The following is a 26691-nucleotide window of genomic DNA, read 5'->3' as shown; positions in this document are numbered from 1 at the left end:
AAGTTGTACGAATTGAAATGAGTAGTTTTTCCTTTAATTAGGGATACTGTGTTTTACTTTTGTGTTTACTGCCAAGACATTTTCAGTCGATGTGCTACTACAGGTACATTTTTATCACAAGCGCCATGATTATGTTGGATTAAACTGCACCCGTAGTAATTAACGCTATAGCATTAGCATCAGTTAATCGTACACGTTGGGTTTCTCCAGTCACTTGTTGAAGTACATTTTGTCTTTACATAAAGAAATGTAATAAATAAACAATAAAACATGCCACACACTGTTTAATTTATTTAATTTAAATGTTATATTTTTGAGAAGCTGACCAGGAACGAGTACACAGTTCTCAGAACGCATCATGCTTGTTTAAAGACATTCAAAATCAGTTCATCAACTTCTGTATGTAACCGACAAATCCCCGCATGAAACTTATAGAACAGCGCAAAATGATGGGAGCAGGTTAAAAAAAAAGTTTTTAAAAAATGCAAGTCACTTAAAGTTCATTGTGCTCCATCTTCTCCCGATGTAGTCGAACCTTCTCGGGGAGGATCTGAGTCCAAAAGACGAAGCGATCCTTCTTCAGGTGCTGGGAAATGACTTGCTCCTTTGCACTTATTGCCAGGTACTTTTCTTCTTTTCCATATGTTGGCCAATGAGCAAGGCCGTCACCATTAGGCGACCTACATGAATGCGTACAGTGCAGACGAGTTTGCCTTAGTAGTTGTTTCACTGTGATTGTATCTGAAATAAACGAGGAGGACTTTTGGGCAATTACCCTGTCCGAGCAAAGTTGCCCCAGTAGGCCATCATCGTTTGACTAAGTTGCTCTTCCTCCTCGAGGCATGTGGCTAAAACAAAGAGCCTAAGTGAAACACTTTGCACTCCCAAGTTAACATTCCATATTTCTTAAGATGTCAAAGAAGGTCTCACCGTTTAGTCGAAAGTGCTTTGTGGTAAAGCAAAGCCCCAAAACTGTCACGATTTCGTCTCCATGGTCACATCGAACAAAGCTTGGCCTTTTTGCTCTCAAGAACTGAGGCGGATGTTGGTACTCATACAAGTACACGCGGGCACCTGCATCTAAGGACGCAAGAGTCGACAGTCTGTAGCCATCGACGAATAATTGATGGCAAATGTCTGTTTACTCACTTTACCTCTGTGAGCATTTGCAGTCTTAATGGCAGGAATGGTGAACAATATATCCCCAAAGAACTCTGTGAAACCATCTCTAGTTTTCTCATGATCTTTACCATCTCCGATATATTCCTCCACCATCAAATCTGCGACAATGGAGTCTTTGGGCTGAAGTAAACAAATGACACTTTAGGGGAAAAAAATGGAACGGTGATATTACGATAGGAGCATCAAGAGTCTTACAGTGGGGTTGAAGGCCAACATTATGTTTGCAGCCTGCTCCCGGTCTATTCCTTCAGTCCAGTTTGGAGGAGCCATGAACTAGGGGGAAAAAAAGGGAAGAAATTGGATTTTCACAAGTGGAGTTGAGAGACTGCAGAAAGACTTTAGTCACACTTACGGAAGGAAATAACCAGCCCCCTTCATCATCATTAACACCAGTCATGAATGGGACATTCTGAATTTCATGCTGCTTGAAGAGCTCATATACTGTTTTTGTCAGGAAATGTCCATCTGTGTGTATTGTAATTCTGAGTGTAGGATCCTGAGAAAAGACAGTTTTGATCAGGGACAACAGTTACAAAAGTAGGGCACACTCGTGAATGTTGATGCCAATTAGTCTTTTGCATGATAGCGCCAGAGTCGAAATCAGTGTTGCATAAGGTACCTGTGCTAGAGTCAAAAAAGGGTCAATATCCAGGTTTCTCATGCAGGCAGCAATCGCCTGTGTGCTTTCAATGCTACAGCCAGATGTATTAGCAACACCCTGAAGGGGCATAACAAGAATTCATCAGTTAACGGTGATATTAAAACCAAACCTATTTTCGATTTAAAATTTTGATTCAACCTGTGCTACTGGTAGTGGATCATTTGACACCAACGCATCCATGGCGGCAGTGCCACTTTCAGCAATGGCTCGATGGATCAGGCCATCAGTTAATGGTGACAGAAGCTGTTTATCAAACCAAAGTCAGTGCATCAAATTCACTGTCAACATGAATAAAGAATTTCAGAAAGATGAGGCATCAGCGCAGTGATTCTTACCAACATGGAGACGCTCACTCCACCAGCAGACTCTCCCAATACGGTGACTGAGGTTGGGTCTCCCCCAAAGTTGTGAACGTGCTTTTGGATCCAGCGGAGGGCTTCAATCTGGTCCAGCAGGCCATAGTTACCAGACAAATGCTCGTCGCCTGTGCTATATCAGACATAAATGATCACAGGTTATGACTGTTGCTCACATACACATCAAATACCTCTAAGGTCAGACAATATTTGGGCTGGGAAACAATACTGCAAAGTCCACACAACTTTCTTTTTTATTTAAACAGAATGACACATTTTATGCGAGGTCAGGAAATCTTGCAACAACTTAGTGCTGTGAGCAGCAAATAGCTAGCTTTTGTTTTTTCTTTAGCTTGTTGCAAAGGTAAAGAAGCAACAACCTCAACAAGGTTTTAAGAAAAAAATAATTTAGAAAAGGGATAACATGGTGGGGTTGGGGGATTGCAATACAATTGCGCTTTGTAATGTTTTTATTCATTCATTCATTCATTCATCTTCCGTACCGCTTGATCCTCACTAGGGTCGCGGGGGGTGCTGGAGCCCATCCCAGCCGTCTCCGGGCAGTAGGCGGGGGACACCCTGAATCGGTTGCCAGCCAATCGCAGGGCACACATAGACGAACAACCATCCACGCTCACACTCACACCTAGGGAAAATTTAGAGTGTTCAATCAGCCTGCCATGCATATTTTTTGGAATGTGGGAGGAAACCGGAGCACCCAGAGAAAACCCACGCAGGCCCGGGGAGAACATGCAAACTCCACACAGGGAGGCCGGAGCTGGAATCGAACCCGGTACCTCTGCACTGTGAAGCCGACGTGCTAACCACTGGACTACCGGGCCGCCCGTAATGTTTTTATGTAATGCAAAAAAAAAAAAAACCCTTACCTGCATGAACAAAAGTTTTATGTTGTCATAAATTGGAAAAGATTCAATTACTTGCAACTGTAAATTTGCATTTCAGAACATGTTTGACTGTTAGCGGTTCACTGTAACTTCATACAAAGCCAGTTGTCATACTTGCATGCTTTTTCTAATACTGCACAACTTGTATTTATTTATTGCCCCCTTGTCTTCTTCATATCTCTTGGATGTGTTTATAGCAAACAACACCCGTTTTCAAAGTCTAGGCTCTGGTTTGTAGGCATTCTAATCTGGACCCGCCATCTTTATCTTTGACGAATTGTATATGAGTAATTAACCCCTTTGTTTGTGGAGTGTTCATGGTCTTCCTGCGCTTGCATATATTTTCTTTGAGTACTCTGTGGGTTCCTCCCACAGTCCATTGACATGCAATTTTGCATTCCCATTGAGGGTCCAAGGGTGTAGAATGTAGTGTCCCAGTTCGAGAAGTGCTCTGTTGCCACGACAATTTAGCAGTTTTTTCCACACTTCAATTGAGCTTGCATCCATGGCACTTCAGCTGACAGATATGGCAAGAGATTTGTCAAAATTATTCATATAAATATATTTATGATGTATGCGATTGGCTGGAAACAAAGCAAAACTGAACTTGTGTAATTACCACCAAGCTATTGAACGTGAATGTGTTGTGTGTGCGTGAGTGTGTGTGTGTGTGTGTGTGTGTGTGTGTGTGTGTGTGTGTGTGTGCGTGTGTGTGTGTGTGTGTGTGTGTGTGTCAGTTAGTAATGGTGACCAGTCACCAGTGTAAAGCAACGTTCCAAAGTGGATCATTGGTTGATATTGTACCGTCAAATAAGGTTTGTGGGAAGTGGCTTGCAAATACACGTCGTCCAGCTTCATCAGTACCATGTGAATGACGCATATTTGAAAATCAAATGATGAGTGTGAAGAGGAGCCATCTAAAATACTCTCTTGTGGAGAAATTATTATTTCTGAATGAAAACGACATCCCTGGCATGTGTCCTTTTCATGGCTCAACCGATATGGATTTTTTTTTAGGCCGATTCAGATTTTTAGCATAAAAATGAGTGATTACTGATTAATCAGACGATTAATTTCAATTTTTTTTTCATTCATTCATCTTCCGAACCACTTGATCCTCACTAGGGTCGCGGGGGGTGCTGGAGCCTATCCCAGCTGTCTCCAGGCAGTAGGCGGGGGACACCCTGAATTGGTTGCCAGCGAATCGCAGGTCACACAGAGACGAACAACCAGTCAGACGCTCACACCTAGGGACAATTTAGAGTGTTCAATCAGCCGGCCACGCATGTTTTTGGAATGTGGGAAGAACCCGGAGCACCCAGGGAAAACCCACGCAGGCCCGGGGAGAACATGCAAACTCCACACAGGGAGGCCGGAGCTGGAATCGAACCCGGTACCTCTGCACTGTGAAGCCGACGTGCTAACCACTGGACTACCGGGCTGCCCACTTTCCCAAAAAAATATTCATTATATTTTTTCACACATTTCTGGAACAATTCTGTGCTTCTGAGATTTTTTTTTTTTTGTGCGAACAATCCCGCCTCCATTTACGTGTGGACATTGGCTCAGTTGTCACGTCTACGTACTTGTCATTTCATGTTGGGTCTTTTCATGGTGCTTGTTTGTTGCTTTGAATCTTGTTTTTGGACTTTTTTTATTTTGTTTTTTTATTCCTCCCTGCACTTTGCTTGTCTCTTTGTTCTTTCATTCATTCATTCATTTTACGATCCGCTTTATCCACACAAGGGTCGCGGGGGGTGCTGGAACCTATCCCAGCCGTCTTCGGGCAGTAGGTGGGGTCTTTGTTCTTTTGAAATTCAATTATTTTTGGACTGCACTTGTGCCTTTCCTCCCTGCTTCCCTGCTCTTGGGTTCTCAACCATGCATAACTTGAACACATAGGTGTGAATGTGACCACTGTATGAATGGATATTTGGCGACCTGGCAACCTGAGCGATCAACCAATCGTGCACACTGCCTCTTGGTTGAAGTAAGTTGGGATAAGCTCCTCCCTACGTTCCTGACCAGGATGAGCGGTTAAGAAGACAGATGGATTCATTGCATGTATTTTCTACTTTACACAATGTGAGTGATATTTACGAGAGGAAGCCCAAAACTCCCAAGCGATATTGAATGAGCACCACAACCACATCCTGGTAAGCAGCCAGGGCGGATCCATCATAGACTGAAGCTGATCCCAAAGTAAAGCCTCCACCATGGATCCATGCCATGACCTGGTCAGACAAACATTTGATCAAAACACATTTTGAACAGGCCGAGGTCAAGTTATGGACTGCCAAACCCACCATAATGTAATCATTCAAACTGAATCTTGCGTACAAGTAAGAAATTGAACAACTATTGAGGTAGAACTGGCAGTGAATTACAGCCAAGAGTATCAGTTCAATGAAGCAGTAAATCTTTCTTACTGGGAGCTTTGCATCATGAGCTCTGTTTGCAGGAGTATATATATTGAGGTAAAGACAGTCCTCTGAAATATTCGGGAGTTCTTCTGCTATGCCATCAATTTTCTCCAGCAGATCTAAAAGGAGCTGTCGGTGTTGAATGCACCTGAAGAAACACATTGTTTTAGCAATAACATGTGCCGTGTCACACAACTGGAGCACAGATGCGTTTACATTGGTGGCTGCCTGCTGGCATCTCTCACTCCTTCCCATCCCTCCACTTTCTGGGGTGGGGCCAGTCTCAGACCAGGGCCAACAGGTGACTTGGCAAATGGGACACCTAGGTAGGCATAGGCGCCCGTCTCCTTTCCTTTTACACTCACATACTCCCCTTTCAGGCTGCCAAGGTCCGTGTGGACGAGAGGCGCTGTCAAGGACATAGTGCGAAGGTAGAATCATTACCAAATTAAATATGATTTACGTTGATCATAAACATCCAACACAAACTTGAAGTGAACTCAAGGCTTCAATCATTAATATATTACATCATCGCATTTAATATGGTGACTGGTGGTAACGGGCATATCAAGTGACTTGGGACACGAAACACCAACTTTGCCTACAGGTCATGTTGCAAGTACGGTAAACAAGTTGCCATATATTCTGACACCCAGCCACAATGTAGATGTGAACAGGAATACTAGTCTAAAAGTAGTAATTTAGTGATTACTAGAACGGAAACCAACCAATATATTTTAATTATATAATAATGAGATATAAAAATGTGAATCTGAAGTCCAGTCAGTTTTTAACTGTATTCAACCAATATATGATTTATGTGGAGAGTCATGGAAGGTCCCATAACTGCATGTTGCGCAAGTCAGGTTAGTGATGCAATGACTTCATGACTGTGATTCAAAAACACTGACATGGAAAGAAATGTTTATGTTAATCCTGTATATAATGATGTGGTGATCACATCTTTCATCACACATAGATACTAAAGGGGAAAAAACCCAAAGAAATCAGATAATCTCTCTATTTGTGTTTCTGCATGAGCGTGAGAAGGAAAAAAAAACCCAATCATCTTAACTACCGGTAGTTGCTGCTAGGTCGGAAAACTGCCTTGGGACACAAGAAGACGAGCTGCAGTCAATTATGGTTGATGTTGTCAAAGTTATGGACTGAAAGGCAAAGACAATGAAATATCACATCATTGAATGACGATCCTGATGACACTCACCCCCAGGTTCTGCTGCAACACAGAAATATAAGACAGCCAAAAGAAAGCAAAGCGTTTCCTCTCCGTGGAACTTCATGGTGCAGCTGGTTATGTGAATGTTGACGCTGTGCTCGATGCGTTGTGAAGAGGTGTGCCAAAATCAGCTGCCCTCTGCTCTCTGCTTGCACTTTGACTTGTGGTGCTGTTATATCTTGCTAAAAGGAGAGTACAACCAGCTCGGTCGTCCGGTGTTGAGATATACCCTCCCCCTATTCAACTGACTACATTATTCCTTCCTGGCCTCAACTTCCTCACTCAACATGAAGTACTGCACGTTCATCCTTCAAAGTATGTCCATTTCCATCATATATGATGCTTGTGGTCTACTTTAGGTTGATGACCCATAACAAAATAGCATACTGTACATAATTAATTAGTGCTTAATTTTTAGTTTTGGAGCACCATATTTAACAGTACCATGCATATCGAAAGGTAGGCTACTTAATTTATGAAATGGTATTTGATGCAGATGTCCAACCTAAACACCCATGAGGTGTTTTCACCCAGTCATGTTGAATGTACTGTATTTTAAACCACTGTATTGTGCTTCCAGGTGTGAGTATGAGCGTGGATGGTTGTTTGTCTCTGTGTGCCCTGCGATTGGCTGACAACCGGTTCAGGGTGTCCCCCGCTTACTGCCCGCAGACGGCTGGGATATGCTCAAGCACGCCTCGCGACCGTTGTTAGGATAAAGCGGATGAGAAAATATGGATATTGCTTAGTTTAAAACTTTAGCAAATCTGTAGGAACACATGGATTGGACAGCATAAAAATTGAGCGAATTAATGCCTGACGGCTTCTAAACCAGCAGCGTCTAAATCAGCGGCCCCCGATGTTTATTGCACCATGGATCTGTTTCACTTAAAGCTATATGGACTGAAAAATGAAATCTTTGTTTTCTGTTCTAGCCGAGCAGTGGAAATGCTTACTCACCTGTCTTGCAATGTCGCAATCAAGCCACTATTTTAGGACTCCCCTGCCACCAATGGATTGTCGGATAATTGGCGTTGTGCAAGCCATTGTGCATGTGCAGTTTTCGTCCCTGTTTTTTTGCTGTCTGTTTTGTGGTATTTATTATTTTGGTTTTGGTGAGTTATTCTTGATTTTTAATTGTTGTGAATTGGTTCTCTTGTCATTTTGAGACTAGCTGCTTTCATTTATATTTTCCTTGCTTTTTGCAAACCAAGCGCCTTTTGTTTCTTTGTTTTATCCTGGTGTGTTTACTAGTGTCTTTATTTGTACTTTGTCGGCTTTGCGCCACTTTTTTCTGTAACTAAAATTCTATTGTGTACTATTATCCGAGTCTGTTTTTTGAGTCCAATTTTGTCCCGCACCTACCAGATGCTGACAGAATCTAGTTGTACAGCAATTAGTGGGAGCCTACCACTTATTTTTCTTTGTCTTCGCAGTAAATAAAAAAAAAATATTCAGTTGATTTGCAAATCACAGATATTTGTTTTATTTACCACATTAGAAACCAGATATCGCCCAGTGCAGGCATGGTCAAGATCAAATACTGTAAAGTCCTACAAAATTTCGTCTGAGGGATGACAAAAATAAGCTCCCACTCAACGTTATGTAATCATAGTTCACGCTAAAGAGTTGGCAAAAAAAGTGAACCTCATTAAAATTGTTCACAAATAGGCACGTTACAATTGAATAATTTCACTGTCCATGAATTGAATTTGCGGGAACGTTGACCTCTCCAACATGGCCGCCATTTAGGCACATCGTGTCGCCGTCTTGGACAGGAAGTCCTTGTATCTTAACAGTTTGACGTTTGCTTTTACTAATTCAGAAAATTGATGAAAAATAAACAAGGCTGTCATCTCGTTGTTGCTGGATGTATTATATGTGGTCGTCCTTTAAAAGCAAAGCTTTGGAAGTAAAAACATTTTTTTAATGTTGCCTGTCGTCAGTTGTTAAAATGTACGAAGATAAATGGATTAACTGAGGAAATATAATGACGAATATGCCATCAAGACGCGTAGCGTGTGACTGAAAGGTATGAGGTGTGCTTGTTTTGTTTACGTGTGTTTGACTGCCTTTGATAGAGTGCTTTTGCAAAGCATGCGGAGCTTCCAGCATACACAACACAAGAAGCGTGCTTCTGGATGTCGGCCCCAATCGGGTCGGTAAATTGTACCGAACACGCACAACATGTTTAGAAGTACGTTTCAAGGTGGATTTCTGTCTATATTATATAGCATCGGCAGCAAACCTCTTCAGATATGGGATATAAAGGTAGGTCACTCGCGAGTGAACCGGTTGGTCGTCTCCCTGGGCTGTGCTTCTGTCCTCCAGGTTGCATTTTTAAAACTCCTTGCAGCACGTTTTTTGACCCTCGTGTTATTCCGTATTGGAGCACTCATTGTTGAATTTATCATGTAACCTGACAATATGTAATATTAATAAAAACGTTATTTTAAAAATTGTTGGCGTATTCACATACACTTGTATTTATAAGATTCAACCAACAAACACAAACCGGCAGCGGGTTTAACATAAATCTAAACTAAAAAAGTCGTACAATGGACAGTATAGTTATGCCATAGTAATACTCTACAATGAGTTCAAAGTGGCAAGTACGATCTTGACTGCGACTGAGTTAGAAACATTTGTAATACTGTAAACCAAATATGTGCAGTCAGTAAAATTAACCCTCTTCATAATTTAGTTGAGGATCATGAAATCATTTATCCTTGTATATGTGTAATTTGTAATGCAGGTACACAAAATACTGTATCCGAGTATCATCATTACTTTCCAAAAGCAAGACATCTGTACCTTTACGACAATGTAAAGTTATGGATATCTTTTCCTAAATAAAGTGGAACTATTGTCATTCCTCTCGATAGTTGAGCATGAGCGAAGCCTCGTTCGTGCACAAAAACATACTACTGAATTTTGTGTTTCACAGGTGAAGAATGGTCATATCAAACGAGTTACAGACAATGACATCAACTCGCTCGTGTTGGAGGTGGAGGGTTCAAACGTCAGGTGAATGTGATGTTTTAATTCAAAATGTTTAGAAGCACTGCACCACTGCTAAACAATTGTCATCTTTGTGTCATCATCTCCCTGTGCTTCTACAGTACCAACTACATCACATGTCCCGCTGACCCCAGGCAGACTCTTGGCATCAAAATGCCTTTTCTTGTGATGATCGTCAAGAAAACCAGGAAATATTTCAGCTTTGAAGTCCAGGCACTGAAACATGCACTTAACACGTGTTGATTATACACAGTAACTATTGCCATTCATGGTGAGCCATACTCTTGGTCTACTCCCCTTCCACTTTCAGGTGTTAGATGATCAGAATTTACGCCGGCGATTTCGGGCAAGTAATCACCACAGCAAGACGCAAGTGAATTCATTTATGTGCACTATGCCAATTAGTGTTGATGACCGCTGGAACCAGTTTCAGTTCAACTTGGCAGACATCACCAGGAGGGCTTATGGAACCAGTTATGTAGAGACGCAGCGTGTGCAGGTATGTGTGTGTGAGGAAAGTGGTCACAAAATTGCTCAAGAACCCACCGAAACTAATAGAAATCGAAATGATCCAAGACACAGTACAAGTAGCATCCAACTGTTGCCATCTTGCTAATATTTTAACTGTTATACAAGTGTATAAAACAGTTAACCGGTGGCAATATTAAAATGAAAAAACACTGCAGCTTTAATAAAGAAAGAGGGCATTTGAGACCCCCCCCCCCAAAAGGACCTTTTTTTACATGATTGCCTAACGTAAAAATAATTTCATCATAAAATATAAAAAGAAAATACATCACAAATGCTGACACCAGGTTTTACTCCTTAGAGTGTGAGCTTGTTTACATGACTTCTGGGGTCTCTATTCTTATCACGCTCTCACACACTTGGTTGACGTTGCTGCTTCTTGGCGAACAAGTGTGGGAAATTGCAGCTACAAGAATAAGTATGGGAACCCAGTGGAATTCCCTGGATTTTTCATAAATTCAAATCTAATATTCATCAGAAGGCCGCTGCACACCGAGCAATGTGATGGATACTGCCTAGTGATTCCTTTGCATTAGTCCAAAATTTCAAATCAAGTCAGAAACACAACAACACTCTTCCTAAAAGGCAACGCATGCATTGAAACATCCTAACAACAAATAAAATAAACAACTAACCTTGTTAAGTTCGTTTTTATGCACTAATATGCTTAAATTCAGTGAGTTGTCGCGTCTGATCTGCGGTGAGGGTGAGGTGAAAGTCATGCGAAGTCCATCGACAATAATTCCTGGACACCAATGCGAGCATGAGTGATCCCTCCTGCCGATTCATTGCGAAGGCATACTTGGACAGGGATAGCCCCAGGAAGGACGTGGGGCCACAATTGTGTGTTTGAGGTGTCCATAATCAATATGTCTAGCAATTTAAATTTGGCCTTTTTTTTTAAATCAGACAATTATGTAACAGCACTACCAGAAATATTTCCTGTGCATTACTTCCTCATTAAAGTGTCGCACGTGGTCACATGGGTGACACGGTCAATCGAGTACCTGTCTATAATACAGACACACCTTATTATGTACAGTAATCCCTCGTTTATCGCGGTGGTTACGTTCCAAAAAGAAGTGATGGGTAAAATCCGTGAAGTATTGAGCTTTATTTTTTTTACGTTCCAAAAAGAAGTGATAGGTGAAATCCGTGAAGTACTGAGCTTTATTTTTTTACAGTTATTATACAATACTGAACTATGTATACAATGAAACCAAAGACCAAAACCTGTTTTGAGGCCCAAGCACAAAAAAACTCCAAACGTTTTCAACAAATAACTAATAGTTTTGGGAAATACTGTACTGTAAAATTATGTTTTTAATAGTACAATGTTGGACTTTACGTCGGTGAGTGCCTTAGCCAATCAGGATGCAGAACACAATTCACAGTTTAAAAGCATTAAAAAAAACTGCATTAAAAAACTGCACACAAAAAAAATCTGTGAAACAGCGTAGCCGCGGAACGTGAACCGCGTTAGAGCGAGGGATCACTGCATTACATTTTAAGTAGAAGAGCTCATTTTTTACCTGTACAACACTACACTGTCAGGTCAGATATAGCAATTGGCTTCCGGGCCGCAAGTTGCCGAGCCCTGCAGTCCAGCATGCTGTATGGGAAGTCTCAGAACTCAACAAAGTCTGTTATAAATGAAAATATTGTGAGGTAACTCTACTTTAATGGTAAATAACCATTTTAAGCTACAGCCGAATTGTTTGTTGTGTGTGGCAGGTGCGTAGGGAGAAAATGTGAAATATTTATGCCCTGGGTTCAGTTTCCCTCACCTTAGACTCCCTGCCCATGAACAGTTCCTTTTTTTTTAACAGTTCCTTTTTCTCCCCACAGCTGATGTGCCCCTGAGAAAGGCACCTGAATCTGTGAATAGCATTGTGTTCAATGGGATGGGTCAAAATGAGAAATTTACTGTAATGTACAGTATGCTTGCTAGAAATACATGATAGGAGTAAACTTTAACCTGTGCAAGCCATCTAAAAAAAAACTCCATGTCTGTTTTATCATGATCTGTTTTTCTTTCAGATTCATGCTAATTGTCGTATTAGGAGGGTATATTTCACTGATAAACAATACACAGAGGATGAGCTCCCACCAGAGTTCAAACTGGTTATTCCTGTCAAGAAACAGGATGCAAGGTGGGGGAATAAGTAATGATCATGTGGGTCATTATTATATATTTTTTTAACTTGTTTTATTTTTTTCCTGCAGCAAAAAAGGAGGTCCTAGGCCTGCGGCAACCCGACAGACCTGAAACATTATTTGTGTAACCATTGGGTTAACTTTGAAGATCGGTTATATTCACTGTTGAAAATATTAGATGCATCTTTTTAATTGTGTCATTTGTTTACATGTTTTTGAAACAAATCCCACTACTCCATTTTATGATTGATTTAAAACCAATCATAAAAAAAATATTTTAAAAAAATAAAATCAATGTAATGTAATGTAATCTTTGTTCATTATAAAACTGCAAATCTGGTGTTGTGAATATCTATTTTTTTTGCTGTGAATATGTATTCTTGGGGAAAATTATGTACTAAAATGATCACAAAATGTGCAAAAAGTTAAAATAGCTGGAGCATAAATTCTGCTGACCAGGAAGACTGAGATGAACATGAACCAACGCAGATACTGTACATTCCTAAATACAAATATATGTATTATGTATATATTTATATCATTTGCTACACAATCAAAAAACGATCACTTATGGACTACCTAGTGCTAAAATATATTAATTCATAGCACATCGAATCCAAACTGATATGGATGGAAAACAACAGACTAGCGTATAATATACACTACTTGGACTGAACATCCATGAGCCCGTTTTACATATTATGTTTGTATAGTCTTCATTAAATAAAGCATAAGGTAGATTTTTCCCTTCGCTTTTATGCTTGAAGTTTATGTGCAGATTTAAAGCATAAGGTAGATTTTTCCCTTCGCTTTTATGCTTGAAGTTTATGTGCAGTTTTTTTTTTCATGACTCGTTTGACCCGTTTAAGTGACGACCTGTTCCGTAGACATGTGAAACCTCCGTCGGCAGTAAAGCGAATGCGGGGTCCTTGAACGCACCGTGGTGTTTCCGCTTGGCACCAGTGAGCAGGCGCGCTACTGTAACCTCATTCGCTCATCTCTCGCGAGGAACAACGCCGTTATCGGAACCTCGACAAACAACACGAGAATTCATCATTCACACGGTAATATAAGCCGATCCTTGACTGTGTATACATTGTTTGCCAATGGTGAGGGAATTAATGGGTTTTAAACAACATTTCACCCCTAAGGGTTACGACGATAGTACAACGTTTTGTGGCCTTTAGGCCCAACTAGCATGCTAACCACCAGGCTAGCTTTTGGGACAGTTTGCAACTGCTTTGACATTAGCAGACGACTTCGCGCCAGCTAATATTAGCTAGCGGTTTCGAATAAAGTAATCGTTTCGTAGTTCGCTCTTAGTCTATCCTCATGTATTTAAAGATCTAGTTGCGAAAATTAATTCACAAGTGATGCATCATTTTCAAAAAACAATCTTGGTTTTGATCAAAGCAAAAGAGACTGCATCAGAATAGCATCCTTCAAATGTGAAAACAAAATTATCTGGCACGCCCGTAACACTCATGAGGATAAGCGGGTCAAACATCGCATGGGTTGATAAATGTTACCACGGTGATGTAAATGTTCATGTATGTCTAGCCTTTATATTAAAACAATTATGGTATGAGTTTTCAATAAAAGATGGATTGCATACCCCAAACTTCAAAATGTGAGTGAGGGGCAGACAATAAACCAGCACATCAAAGAGTTGCTGCTTAAATTCCTTTGAGTGCGTGAGATGTGCCAGGAGAATTGATAGCTCCTTCACCGTACAATGTGCCCAAAGTATCACAGTAGATTTCCTGGGAGAGATGAGCATCGCAATGCTGGGGTAACCTCCCGGCTCACTGCGACCTGGTTCGTGTGATTTCCCTCCCTCTTCCCCAGGCTCAAAGGGGTCATTAAAGGATCCTGGTTTGAAGAAATGGATGACATCATGATGGCCCTGATGATGTAGCTGCAGATGAGCCTGCAAGAATCTTCCCATGAGTGTGTGAAGGTGCAGTAGAGAAGGATTGGAAAGCACATTTGGTTCCAAGCAGATCACTTTGTAAGGGAAAACTTGTATTTTGGATTTGTAATGCATCTTTTGTGACACCAGTCTGGACTTCTGGAAGTTTTCTCATGCAACTCATACTTACTATGATCCCTTACTAGGAAATTCCACTCACGCTATGGTCTTTGGTTGCACACCACATGGAGAAGCAGATCACACACATGCAGGGAGTCATGTTGAGTAAAAAAGGCCATTCAGTTAGTGGGAGTAAGGAAGGGGATCACTGCATCTCCTCAAGGCACTTGGACGTCAGCATCGCCAACAACTACAGTACAGTAGTTTCTTTAATTTGTCTGCAGCGGGACTAGCCCTGTGACCTGCTTGTTTCAAACACTTAAGTTCTTATAAATGAGCTGCTACAGTCATACAAGATAGACCTTAGGTGGATCTTTATTCTCTCCACCTAAGGTGGAGAGTGTAAGATGGCCACATGACCACAGTTCATGTGCACATAAAAATATGTCGAAAAGGTCAACGGTTCACTATATTGTAGTCCAAATGTTTGGAAGCGCAGATTTTATTCTGGCACTAATCGTCAATCCCTCCGTTTTCTGAAGCAATTTTCATTTGGTCCAAAGGTGAGTGAGCAGGAGCTTTTACAAACTGATTGTGATATTTGAAGTTAAAGGACACTGGACTGGTCACCATTCGTTACAGGTTACATGTTGACGCACACCATTAAGTCATTTACACCCAAGGGCATCAATGAACTTAACATGCATGGTTTTGGAATGTAGCAAGAAGGCAGAGTACCTGGAAAAAGCCACCTGTCTTCATAATTATATAAGACTGTCTCCTGGTGGCCAAAGTGGTCCCATGAGACGGAGCAGCTCAATAAATTAAATTGCAGCATTACGCTAAATCCTGCTACAGAAACTGTTGTTTAGACCCCATTTAGTTATGTTATTAAATAAAGCATACAATTACAGAGCTACACTTTTTTTTAAATGAAGCACAATACTTCAGTGATTTTCCTTATTTAAAAAAAATAGGTGGGGGGGGGGGGCACAGGACGTTACAGATTAATATAATTTCCATTCGTACAAATTTTAAAAAAGGTTTGAGATTACAGTGTTTTGGGTTATGAGTGTACGACTGTGGTCATGGAAAAAATTAAATTTGTAGCCCAAGACACCACTGTGTCTTAATTTCATGCTGTCTAATGAAAAGCATGGGTCTTCACAATTAGTGAGTTATTCAAAAGTATATTTTTCTGTGTTTGGAAAAAAATGGAGATACTTTTGATGGTCAATGGGGATCATTTGTATCAAACCTTATTCCAAGGTCCAAATTGCATATTTCAAATACAAGCTTGTTACATCAAAATGATTGTTGCACATTGCAAAAGCACAGCAAATAACTTTTGCTAAAAAAGAACGTTCCTTTGATTACTTGAGCATAATTGTAGCCGCCAGTTGACAACAGCACCGAAAAGGATAATCAGACACCTCTTTTACACAGAGATCTTGCAAAATTGCAGGAGGAGAGCCATAATGGAATCATTCATCCACATGCTGAGAAAACCTTTATTTGTCTCGCAGTGGAGAAATGCTAAAAAATACTGTATATATATTTTCATTGTTAATACATACAGAATTCAGCAAACCGGGTTAGGGATGCAGCTGCATCTGCTTTCACACAGAGACACCACATCAATCATCCATCCATCCATTTTCTAATCCGCTTATCCTCACGAGGGTCGCGGGCGGGCTGCAAACTATCCCAGCTGTCTTGAGGCAGTAGGCGGGGTACGCCCTGAACTGGTTGTCAATCAGTCAGATAACCCTAATTTAGATGCACGAAAACCTCAACATTGGGTGTCATGCAGTATGAAATGCTTGCAGAATTGTCGACTTATCTGCAACAATATTGGAAACATTTATCCAGTTTATTTCCTTTAATTGTCATCCACTTCCATAGACACTTTCATTTAACATCTAATGTCTAACTTGATTTCTGAAATTTAGCCACCATACACATAGAGTATGAAACTTTGAAATCGAATCAGTCATTTTATCTTAAATGTCCTGCTGTTATTTAAGTATAGTAAAGGGTGATTTTCAAAGGGTAGACCAAGTTGTCTGTTAAAAAGCTTATTTCATCTTACTCTAGGTCCAAGCTATGTCCGAAGAGGAATTGGAAGAAATTGTACAAATAACAGTGGAGGACTTTAACCTAGCGGGCCAAACAGGTAAGAGTTATTGAATGCGATGCGAAAAGACGTTGACGTTCCTTTGACTTGTGCTTGTCAGTCAAATGTGTCTTTGACATCATAGAAAACATGCTGGACAATCAAGGCCAAAATGAGGCGAGTCCTCAGAAGAAAAAGAGGAAATTCAGCAACAGTCAAGAAAACAGCAGCAACAACCAGGACATAGGCTATATTAAGGTATTTAAGCTGTTGTACAAAGGACACAGTTCCAAACCCTCCTTTTACTGCCGATTTATTTATTTAACATTTGGGAACCGCTGCTACATTTGTGTTGGAACAACCTTCTTCTCAGAACCTGATGGTCTCCTTCACTGCATCAGTCAGCCAAAGATTGGAAGGCATTGAATCTAAGCTGCAGGCTCTGGACACCACATGTAAGGCTCTTGCACAAAAGCTGGACAGTATGGTGCCTTGTGCCAAGAATTCCATCCAAGTTCCTATGGTTGCTGGGTCACCCCAGGGTGCCACTCAGACTTGGAACAAAGTGCGATGGTAAGCATCATGGTTTCGCGGAACGCACACTAATATAATTTGAGTTAGGACCTCTTAGTTGGAGATTTCCAATGTATCAACTTAACTCTGGTTTCTCCACTTTGCTTATAGTGTTGTTCCACAAACAAATGTCATTGTGAGCAGTGAGTCCATGAAGCAGGAAGATCCCTCGCTAGAAAACCTGCTGAGCAAGTGAGTAGCTTGTCGTCCTACGCTGGAAGTACCATAATTTCACGAGAATAACGCGGGTATGGACACCACGACACTTACCGGAAGCCTGGCTTAACTTTGTGAAACAGAATGAAGAGTAGCGTCTGTGCAACACTTAGAGTAAGATGATATTGACGTATAAAGGTTAACAAAGTGCCATGTTTGATGAGCTTGGTGCTCCCTCTGAGTTAAACAATAAAATATGTCCACTGGCACATCTAACAACTAAACGGGGTTATCTTAAATGCAAATAAACAGCTAAGATTAGTGTCAGAATTTTCCAAAGCAAGCCATTGAGCGAGTGCTCTCCTCAGCAATATTGGACAGAATTGGGCCCACAACAGCCACCTTGTGAACACGCACAGTAACTGCTGCTAATTTGAATTGGGTTGTTAAATAGTTGTGCTTTTGTGTATCAAACGGCAGGTTTACCTATCAGTTGGAGCTCAGGAACATTAATTAATACTTATTTACACTCAAGTGTGAAATTATTTTCATCAGATTTTCAAAAATAAAGCTCTTTAGTGAAAGTGAAAAATTATGAACTTGAAAATTCAATTTTCAGAGGTCTGAAGTATTATTGGTTAAAAATAATGTGTGAGAATAACAGTATTAAAGGGACAAAAAACATGAATGGAAATGCAATTTGTCGATGCTTTTAGATGAGTTCATGCAAAAATCACCAGTCAGCTTCTCTATTTCAACGAGGATTGTCCAAAGTTTTTTTTCCAAGGTACATGTAACCTGTAAATGTCCCCAGTGTGGGACAAATAAAGGATATCTTAATGTAAGGAAAAGAGGCAAGAGCTGCCTTCACAGCTTTCATTTACCACTAAACCAATCCATCAGTGTCCCTATAGAGTGATGTCTGATTGGTTGAGAACAAGGAAGTGGGAAATGAGAACTTTTGCTCTTCTATTGCCTTGCCTCACAGCGTTGAAGGAAATGCCCTAGTACGATGAAGAGAAATGACACCGGCCCTGTCAAATGTTATTTTAGTCTGTTATAAAGTCGTTTAAAACGAGTGGTCGTGGTTTAGACTTGGGACACCCCTGATTTAAACCATGCAGACTTTTTTGACCTTGCCCCTTGAAGAATTCATCCATCCATCCGTTATCCGATCCGCTTTATCCTCACAAGGGTCGCCGGTGGGTGCTCGAGCCTATCCCAGCCGTCTTCGGGCAGTAGACAGGGGACACCCTGAACCGGTTGTCAGCCAATCACGGGGCACACAGAGTCGAATAACCATCCACGCTCACACTCGCACCTAGGGACAATATAGAGTGTTCGATCAGCCTGCCATGCATGTTTTTGGAATGTGGGAGGAAACCTGAGTACCCAGAGAAAACCCACGCAGGCCAGGGGAGAACAAGCAAACCCCACACCGGGAGGCCCGAGCTGGAATTGAAGTCGGCACCTCTGCACTGTGAGTTCGACGCGCTAACCACAGGACCACCTGGCCGCCTTCCCTTGAAGAATTCAAATCAATAATTCCAGAATCGAAACAAAGAACCGTAATCGTTTGAATCTAATCGTTGCCCTACCCAAGTGTGGTTAGGTTGTATAGTAACATGGATGGATGAATAGTTACAGTGGGCTTTGTACAGTTATATTTTGTATTCCCACGTGTCTGACCTACCTCACGAAAAATGTGTATCTATATGTAGCACGGTGGCTAAGAGGCGCCAAAACACAATCTTGGTGAAGGTGCCAGGCCCTGAGGAGAGTCAGGAGGAAATGGAGAGTGGCTCTGAGGCGAGTGACACGGTTTCCAACGGTGGCCATCCCAACAATGCGCAAAACGGCCAAAATGTCACACTCATCACACTCAACTCCGAGGGTAAGATGTCGCAGCTTCACCAAGGACACATACATGTAAAATACTGCACAGTATTAGGCAGTATGATCATTTTCACACAGTCATTAATAAACTTTGTGTGATACTTTTGATCTTAGAAATGTGCTGGTTTCAGTCGTCACAAATCAACACTGGAGCAGCTTTTGTTGTACTATGTTCTGTTTTTGCTCTCAGATACCGGTAATAGTGACAGATGGTTGGCTAAAGATACAACCGACAAACTATATTACACTGGGCTACATTTCATTACACTGTGTACTTGTAATGCCGTCTGTGTCAAGTCTTATTAAGCGCATCATAATACCAAACCAGAAAAGGGTCAGATGGTTTTATTGAATAAAAATCCATGTCAACTCTGTATTGTTATATTGTATTGAGGTATAAGTTATCTTTGCCAAAGGCATTGCCACTGACCAATGGAGGCTCCATTCAATCACAGTCCTTGGCCTTTGGGGTGGTTAGCAACAGCCAAGATGATCTTTTTCATTTTTATTTTGGACTACGTTGCTCCCATTTCTTCCAAAAAAAGGCCTGAGTTATGGATTAGTTTCACGACCAAACAAGTTTCCACTGTGAGATGACCAGATGTCTCACAGGCTGGGAAGTAGTCGACAGGATGTCTGGGCTCAGTTGTGTTTTACCTGGCATTTGTGGATGTAACTACTTATTGGAGTTAGAGTCAACATTTTGCCAAAGTAACCATGAGCCCATGTCGTTATATCAGCTGGGGATGAATGATGTGTTTTTGACACAGCATCATCTTAGAGAGTGGCTATCGCAGATGTTCATTTTCACACGGGGTCCTCGCTTTTTACACACTGGAACTTCGCCACATTACTTTAATGTTATTAATCACTAGAGGGTGAAATATACAAATACATTCCCGTCTCATGTTGAAGAACGCAAAATGTCTTCAAGAACTTCACAAGGACATTTTTGCTTGAGTAAAATTAAGATCGTTAATAACACCTAGATAGAGCTACCTATCTAGCAGCTCCTATATTTTGTTCTTCGACTTCTTCCTTTCGTAACTTTGCTCCTGTGAATTGGGAATTTCTCCATTGCAAGACTAATAAAGGATTCCATATCTTTTTCTCGTGGCTCTTTATTAGTAATTTGCTTTTGTATTACAGAAAAGTATCATTTTTGAAAATGTCATTCTTAGTTTGCCTTGGCTCTTTTATTTTGTAATTGCTTGTTTGTTTTTACTGTGAGTTTCATACTTTTCAAGACGCACGCGGCTGAAATTTCACTTCTCTTTTGACGCCATATGGGGGAGCTGTTGGATTACATAATTTATGTCACATGGTTGTAGGAGTGTGGGATCAGCGAAGCAGTTTTTCAATGTTAATGTTAAAGTGGGTTGATAACCATTTTCCACAATGCATAATGATCTCAGGGGTGTTTGTGGAGAGCTCTGATTTTTTATTTATTTGTGCTTTTCAGAAGACTACCCAGGGGGCACATGGTTAGGTGATGACAGTAACCCAGAGATGCGTGTTCGTTGTCCAGTCTCACCAGCCGACATGCTCCATATATCGTCCAACTGCCGCACGGCAGAAAAAATGGCTCTCACGCTGTTGGACTACCTTTTCCATCGGGAGGTCCAGGCCATGTCCAACCTCTCTGGACAGGGCAAACATGGCAAGAAGCAACTGGATCCGCTCATGATTTATGGCATTCGCTGTGAGTCTTGCCACTTGCTTGATTTTTGTGCATTTTTGGAAGATGTCTTGGTGCTACTATTCAATGACTTCACTCTGACCCATGAGTCAGTGTAGTGTTTTTCCATACACCACCACTGCATGATTCGTGTAGAGCTTATTGTATATCAAAGTAGTGCACATCTCCACTCAGCCAAGGATTATTAGCTCCTTACCCCCTTGAATCAGTAAATGAAGTCTATGAGAACTTCCCAAATTTCACCCTCCCGCCATTACAAAGCAGCATTGAATTGAACACAGAAACAGGCTGCACTCTATTCCCATGGTGAGTTACCTCAACATGCACTCATCATTGCACACAAGCGTTAATGTGCAACACATTTTATAACATACCAGACTCTAAATGACAAGCACATGTCTGGAAGAATGATCTGAAAAGAGTCACGTTCAAGTCACTGAGCTCTTTTATTCCTGTTTGAATCCTGTAGCTCCATACTGTATTTTGCACATGTGTATGGAGTGCATATCAGATTAGTGCGAGGGTACCACGGTATGCAGGAACGAGAGCAGAGCCAATTGAGTGACTCACTCGGCCTTCCTTAAAAAAATAAAAAAAATAGGGGAAGGAATGAAAGAGCACCTGCTCTTCATGTCTGAACTGGTGCCACCGGATGTGAAAGGGCTCCTTTTCCCCCCACATGACATTTATGCAGATAACCTGTTTGACGGGGGTATGCATTTATGTAGATTTGAGATGTAAATCCTGTCATGGACAGCTCATTAGGTCAGCCACCAGCAGCGGCATTTTAATATTTACTTGTTGTCCTGAGGGAAGGATGTTTCATAGGACTGCAGTAACACTTGAAGGTAAAGGAGTCAGTAATTCCTTCCGTTTTAATTAAATTGCTCCTTTTGCAAGCAAATAGTGCTGCTGAAGTAAGATGGCCATTAATGAGGCAAAATACACATCCAGACTCGGATATGCATGTACTTACTGTTTATTTATCCGGGAAGGATTTAACCTGATGCGTGTCAGAGATGGGCTTTCACCTTCTGTGCACGGCTGACGCGCTGTATGCTGGCCCCATCGAGTAGCTGGACAAAGAGTTGAAGCACCTTGATGATGATCTCGCGTTATTTTTGTCCCCATGAAATTTATGAAACTGGGACTGGTACTTGGTGCAACACTCCTGTCAAGAATGATTTATTTTCCTTTTATTTATGTATCCCCCCACCCCCTCTCTTTTCCATAGGTCACTTATTCCACAAATTTGGGATCTCAGAGTCAGACTGGTATCGCATCAAGCAAAGCATCGACTCGAAGTGTCGCACTGCCTGGAGACGCAAGCAGCGTGGTCAGAGTTTGGCTGTCAAGAGCTTCTCCAAACGCACGCCTCGTGGTTCAGGCTCAGGTAATGTCTATACACCACATTGGTTTTGTCCTGCATGAAAACAGGAATTTGTGAGTCATGGTGACGTAAAGATGTCATTGTTAAATGACACCTCACACCAAAATGAATTGGCACAAAATCCTTTGACTTTTGCTGTGTCATTGTAGCAAATGGTCTCTACGGGCCAATATTTTGTGATACCTCATCTATATGCATAATTGCCGAGGACACAATACATGTACCGGTACCTGTTTTTAACTCATTAATTCTATTGCCAACAGTGACAAATCTAACAACCAAATGGTGTGTCAGCTCAAATGCAAATAAACAGTTAATATTAGCATTTGTACTTTCTATACAAAACAAGTGCGTGTTTTCATCTGCAGTAAGACACATGACCGCGTCCGCAACAGGCACATTGTCAATACACACTGTAGCTTACCTGCTGCTAATCTGAATTTGGTTGCCAAATTGCTCTGCTTTTGTAAACACAGCGGGTTATCCCATCAATGGGAGCTCGCCGTATACGCATTTACACTCGTGAATTTATTTTCATGAGATTTTCAAAAATAAAGGTCTCTCGTGCAAGTTTAAAAAAACAGATAACTAAAAAAATTCAAGTTGATACATTTGATTTTAATAGTGGTTAAAAGTAACGCTGTGCTTACATATTTCATTTCACACTAAACCAGTGGTGTCAGACTCATTTTTGTTGCGGGCCACATTGTAGTTACAGTTACCCATGGAGAGCCATTATTACTGTGAATTTTGTGAAACCGTATAAATGTTTAACAACTTCCGCATATTACATACACAACAAAGAAAAAATTGATGGATAGCTAGTTTTGAAACCAGAACCCAAGTTTAAATAATGGAAATAATCATTATAAAACGAAACAAAACACGTGTTCAAAAATTTTTTACCTAAAGTTGACAAGTTTTAAAAAAACTTGTCAATGTGTATTCGTTTTAAAAATCCACTATTAATTTCAATAATATGCAAAAAAATATGTTCTATCACATCAGCGTACCTTTTTAAAAAAATATGTATTTTTATTTTATTGTTTCTCATCTCTAATTATAATACATGGGTCACGCCTCGTCTTTCGGAGTGATGGCCTCATTCACTCTTGGTTTAGACACTCAGTGGTTGATTTTATTAAGAAATGATCTTTAAACCACTAAACATTTTCTGAGACTATTTTTTTCAGCATTTATAGCATTTCATTGGTGTGAATTATTTTTCTTCTTCTTATCATTATAGTTATTGTTATTTTTATTTTTTTCCTTTAAGTGCCGCTGGAGTCATTTACCTATCACTTATCAATTCAGGAATGTTAGGTTTCTGGTGACGTGTTTATATTTTGAGGTCTATTGTTTTGATTACGGGCGGCCCGGTAGCCAGGTGGTTAGCACGTCGGCTTCACAGTGCAGAGGTGCCGGGTTCGATTCCAGCTCCGGCCTCCCTGTGTGGAGTTTGCATGTTCTCCCCGGGCCTGCGTGGGTTTTCTCCTGGTGCTCCGGTTTCCTCCCACATTCCAAAAACATGCATGGCAGGCTGATTGAACACTCTAAGTTGGTGTGAGTGCGAATGGTTGTTTGTTTCTGTGTGCCCTGAGATTGGCTGGCAACCGATTCAGGGTGTCCCCCGCCTACTGCCCGAAGACAGCTGGGATAGGCTCCAGCACCCCCCGCGACCCTAGTGAGGATCAAGCGGCTCGGAAGATGAATGAATGAATGAATGTTTTGATTACTAGCTCAAGAATCCCTGTTTGTGTATTTTTATGTCTGGCATACAGGTAAAATATAAATTAAGGTATCCTTTATTTGTCCCGCAATGGGGAAATTACAAAATAACAGATGGCTAGGCTTACAAAAACTCAAACGATTCATATTTTCAATTGTATGATAAGCAAAAACAATGCAAATGTCAACATTTATTTTTGCCAGTCCATTTCTGGGCACAGCACTGTATAATGGCTAAAAACATCAAGCTTTTAGAGTACTTCTACAGTAATATGTCCCATACATGAATACAAGAATGGATTATGAGGAGCAATCTTTAATGTTTGCTTGCATCACAAGCTGGGGTTTCCATTACAATTTTTTGCAAAATAAAAACAATATTTCTACAATTTCGATAAAAGTATACTTGCTTCTTTTGTAGGTGTTTCCATTGAAGAGTGTTTGCCTTCTGAGGTGTAATGCTCATAATGTTCCGTCTTGCGAGATCCTATAATTCACATGACATCTCAAGACTTGCGATAGGGCGTGAAACCGCTGAGAGGTAAAAGGGTGGGGCCTGAACAGCCTGTGCGGCAGATTCAACCTAGCGTGTTCGGGCTGGGCGCACTTCTCTCACCGCGATGTGCCATGACTGGCTCCAGATCAGCTCAAGGGCCTCAGTCTCAGTTGCACCCATGAACTCTACAGAACTCCCCTGCCTGGACCATGCCGCTTCCCCTGGGGCACCGGGACAGTATTCGCTGCTCCCTACACACGGACCGTGTCCCCCACTCTTGGCACAGCTGCCAACTGGCGTGGACTGCTCATAGGGCACGCTGGCCATGTTGTGCTGCCTTGGCGGGGTCTGGCCCACAAGTGGGCGTCTGGGGTCTGCAGCAATGCCGGCGTTGTTGGATCTGCCCTCGTTGAGATTGTCTAAATAAGGCTTGGCGGAGTCGCCCAGGAAACCCCCATTCCCTCTGTCTCTCGCCGGTCCTCTGTCGAACCAGCACTTGTTGCGATGGCTGCCGCAGGCGTTGCTGGACAGCATGTTGCTGCTGGAGAGGCTGGAATACTGGGTTTCACCCTTTCAATGCGACCAGGCGAGGTCACATGACAAGTGGAAATGTGTTTGTATTATACTTTTGCAATATACTTTGACATCGACATGTCTCAAATATCTGAATCAGAATCATATTTACTGGCCAAGTATGTAAAACACACAAGGAATTTACTTCCCTAGTTACAATCCGTCCAGAGGAACATAAACACAACAATGACCAACAGAGGGAGACAGAGCCCGCTCTGTCTCCCTCTGTTGGTTTTCAGATTCAGATTCAGTTTTGCTGTTAAGTGCCCCGATATCTTAGATGGGAAAGGAAAACGATAAGAAAGACAGGGGTGCAGCAGAGACCGAGGCCCCTGGGCCTCCCGACCCCGCCATCTTCCCAAACCACCTCATGCATGAATGGAAAACATAATTGCAATATTTTAGCTTTTTTTTTCTGTTTACATTACTAGTTTGCTAATGAACAATTTACATTTTGCGCATTTCTGAGGGCAGTGGGAACTCAGCTAGTCTTAATTTGTAACCCATTCACACAAGCACATAAGCAGCATTGTAATTTCAATGTTTCTGCTTTGGAACAGAGGGATGCCTCTCAGAAGAAGCCACCCACATAGAAGCAGCCACCCAACAAACCCTGCACTACACACTGGCCAATCAACAAGTCCAGTTCCATCACATTGGAGAGGATGGACAAGTTCAAGTGGTGAGTGTCACTAATTTGTCTTCCCTTGATCATTCTCTGAATAGGTCATCTTTATGGAAATGTTAAATATGGTTCATAGTCTTGCATAAGTACTCTATTAGTTCTAACATGGTCGAAGGTCTGCCATACTACGAGCACTGTGAGTGAACGCGACTGAAGTTGTCCATCTCTAAACAATTACGAGTCTTAGTTGTACTTCACAGCTTGCTAGGTAATGTGGTGCTTATTCGGTGTCAGTGAGTGAGATTGTGAGTCTGTATTGCTTTTTTCTCTGAAAACACTATCAGTGTGTGTTTTACACTAGTATCCCTGCATGAAGTTAATATAGTATGAAATATTTATAATTTTGAGTCATGTTATTTGTTAGTTTTAACAATACAGACCTGGGTTCTGACCCTGACTTCTGTGGTCTGCACAATAAATGTTCTCAAAATTACATTACAGCAGAGCTTTTTGTAAAAAAATAAAAATAAAAATCTATTTAGCTTTGCTTTTAGTCTGTACACAATGTAAATTTAAGAAATAAAATCTGTTGATTCTATTTAAAAAAATAGTTTTTCATTAATTATATTGTCATATTTTTATGGTTTAATAAAACCCTGGCTTCGCTTCCCTGGGATTAACATGCGGGGCTGGGGAATGCTCCTCAAAGTTAGAAAGTCGGTCATCAAATGGAGTCATTGATTGGCAAACCTTGTCCACAAAGAAAAAAAAATATTTTGTGCACTGCATTTTGATTACTGATGAAAGCTGTCTTTGTTTCACAATGTTGGACGTTTGGAAGTTCACATTGTTTTTCATTTTGATTCTGTTCAGTGACAGATAACTTTTGTGCACTGTATTAAGTTACATATGGAATTCAATGTTTCTATTTGGTATT

The 26691-nt window shown here is 41.1% G+C and overlaps 3 protein-coding genes across 6 annotated transcripts in view; 2 read left to right on the top strand and 1 right to left on the bottom strand.

The window, feature by feature from the left end:
• Nucleotides 1-283: 283 nt before the first annotated feature.
• On the bottom strand, nt 284-6902 carry ces2b (carboxylesterase 2b). The gene is made up of 13 exons (XM_052060891.1): nt 6753-6902; nt 5744-5936; nt 5534-5675; nt 5205-5338; nt 2179-2332; nt 1982-2086; nt 1802-1900; nt 1535-1678; nt 1378-1455; nt 1155-1302; nt 931-1080; nt 776-848; nt 284-680 (listed from the first exon to the last, which is right to left on the bottom strand). The coding sequence occupies exons 1-13, from the start codon at nt 6826-6828 to the stop codon at nt 494-496; spliced, it is 1683 nt and encodes a 560-aa protein (XP_051916851.1). The 5' UTR covers nt 6829-6902; the 3' UTR covers nt 284-493.
• Nucleotides 6903-8698: 1796 nt separating this feature from the next.
• LOC127597735 (cilia- and flagella-associated protein 20-like) lies at nt 8699-13223 on the top strand. The gene is made up of 6 exons (XM_052061087.1): nt 8699-9035; nt 9712-9791; nt 9887-9998; nt 10096-10284; nt 12354-12466; nt 12540-13223. Exons 1-6 carry the CDS (start codon nt 8952-8954, stop codon nt 12580-12582), a joined length of 621 nt encoding a protein of 206 aa, XP_051917047.1. The 5' UTR covers nt 8699-8951; the 3' UTR covers nt 12583-13223.
• Nucleotides 13224-13381: 158 nt separating this feature from the next.
• The window catches only part of banp (BTG3 associated nuclear protein), a 49799-nt gene continuing 36489 nt past the window's right edge, over nt 13382-26691 (top strand). The window contains exons 1-10 of one of the 4 annotated variants that reach the window (XM_052060905.1): nt 13391-13534; nt 14319-14420; nt 16600-16678; nt 16764-16876; nt 16992-17191; nt 17303-17383; nt 19069-19241; nt 20706-20945; nt 22177-22335; nt 25690-25811. In XM_052060905.1, coding sequence (XP_051916865.1) covers nt 16609-16678; nt 16764-16876; nt 16992-17191; nt 17303-17383; nt 19069-19241; nt 20706-20945; nt 22177-22335; nt 25690-25811 — 1158 coding nt within the window. In that variant the 5' untranslated portion in view covers nt 13391-13534; nt 14319-14420; nt 16600-16608. Of the gene's footprint in view, nt 13535-14318; nt 14482-16599; nt 16679-16763; nt 16877-16991; nt 17192-17302; nt 17384-19068; nt 19242-20705; nt 20946-22176; nt 22336-25689; nt 25812-26691 lie in introns of those variants that run through there. The other 3 variants (XM_052060903.1, XM_052060904.1, XM_052060906.1) reach the window with 3 other exon arrangements.

This window comes from Hippocampus zosterae, chromosome 3 (genome assembly GCF_025434085.1).
Source record: "Hippocampus zosterae strain Florida chromosome 3, ASM2543408v3, whole genome shotgun sequence".
NCBI classification, from domain to species: Eukaryota; Metazoa; Chordata; class Actinopteri; order Syngnathiformes; family Syngnathidae; genus Hippocampus; species Hippocampus zosterae.
This window is presented reverse-complemented; position numbering and strand designations above follow the sequence as displayed.

Excerpts from the sequence above, each read along its gene's own strand:
- ces2b (XM_052060891.1), bottom strand. The coding sequence starts at position 6,828 with ATGAAGTTCCACGGAGAGGAAACGCTTTGCTTTCTTTTGGCTGTCTTA. Across the intron at positions 5,339-5,533 it reads CTCATGATGCAAAGCTCCCA|GTCATGGCATGGATCCATGG; the intron begins GTAAGAAAGATT and ends TTGTCTGACCAG. Across the intron at positions 1,456-1,534 it reads GGGGCTGGTTATTTCCTTCC|TTCATGGCTCCTCCAAACTG; the intron begins GTAAGTGTGACT and ends TTTTCCCCCTAG.
- LOC127597735 (XM_052061087.1), top strand. The coding sequence starts at position 8,952 with ATGTTTAGAAGTACGTTTCAAGGTGGATTTCTGTCTATATTATATAGC. Across the intron at positions 9,036-9,711 it reads TTCAGATATGGGATATAAAG|GTGAAGAATGGTCATATCAA; the intron begins GTAGGTCACTCG and ends TGTGTTTCACAG. Across the intron at positions 9,792-9,886 it reads GTGGAGGGTTCAAACGTCAG|TACCAACTACATCACATGTC; the intron begins GTGAATGTGATG and ends GTGCTTCTACAG.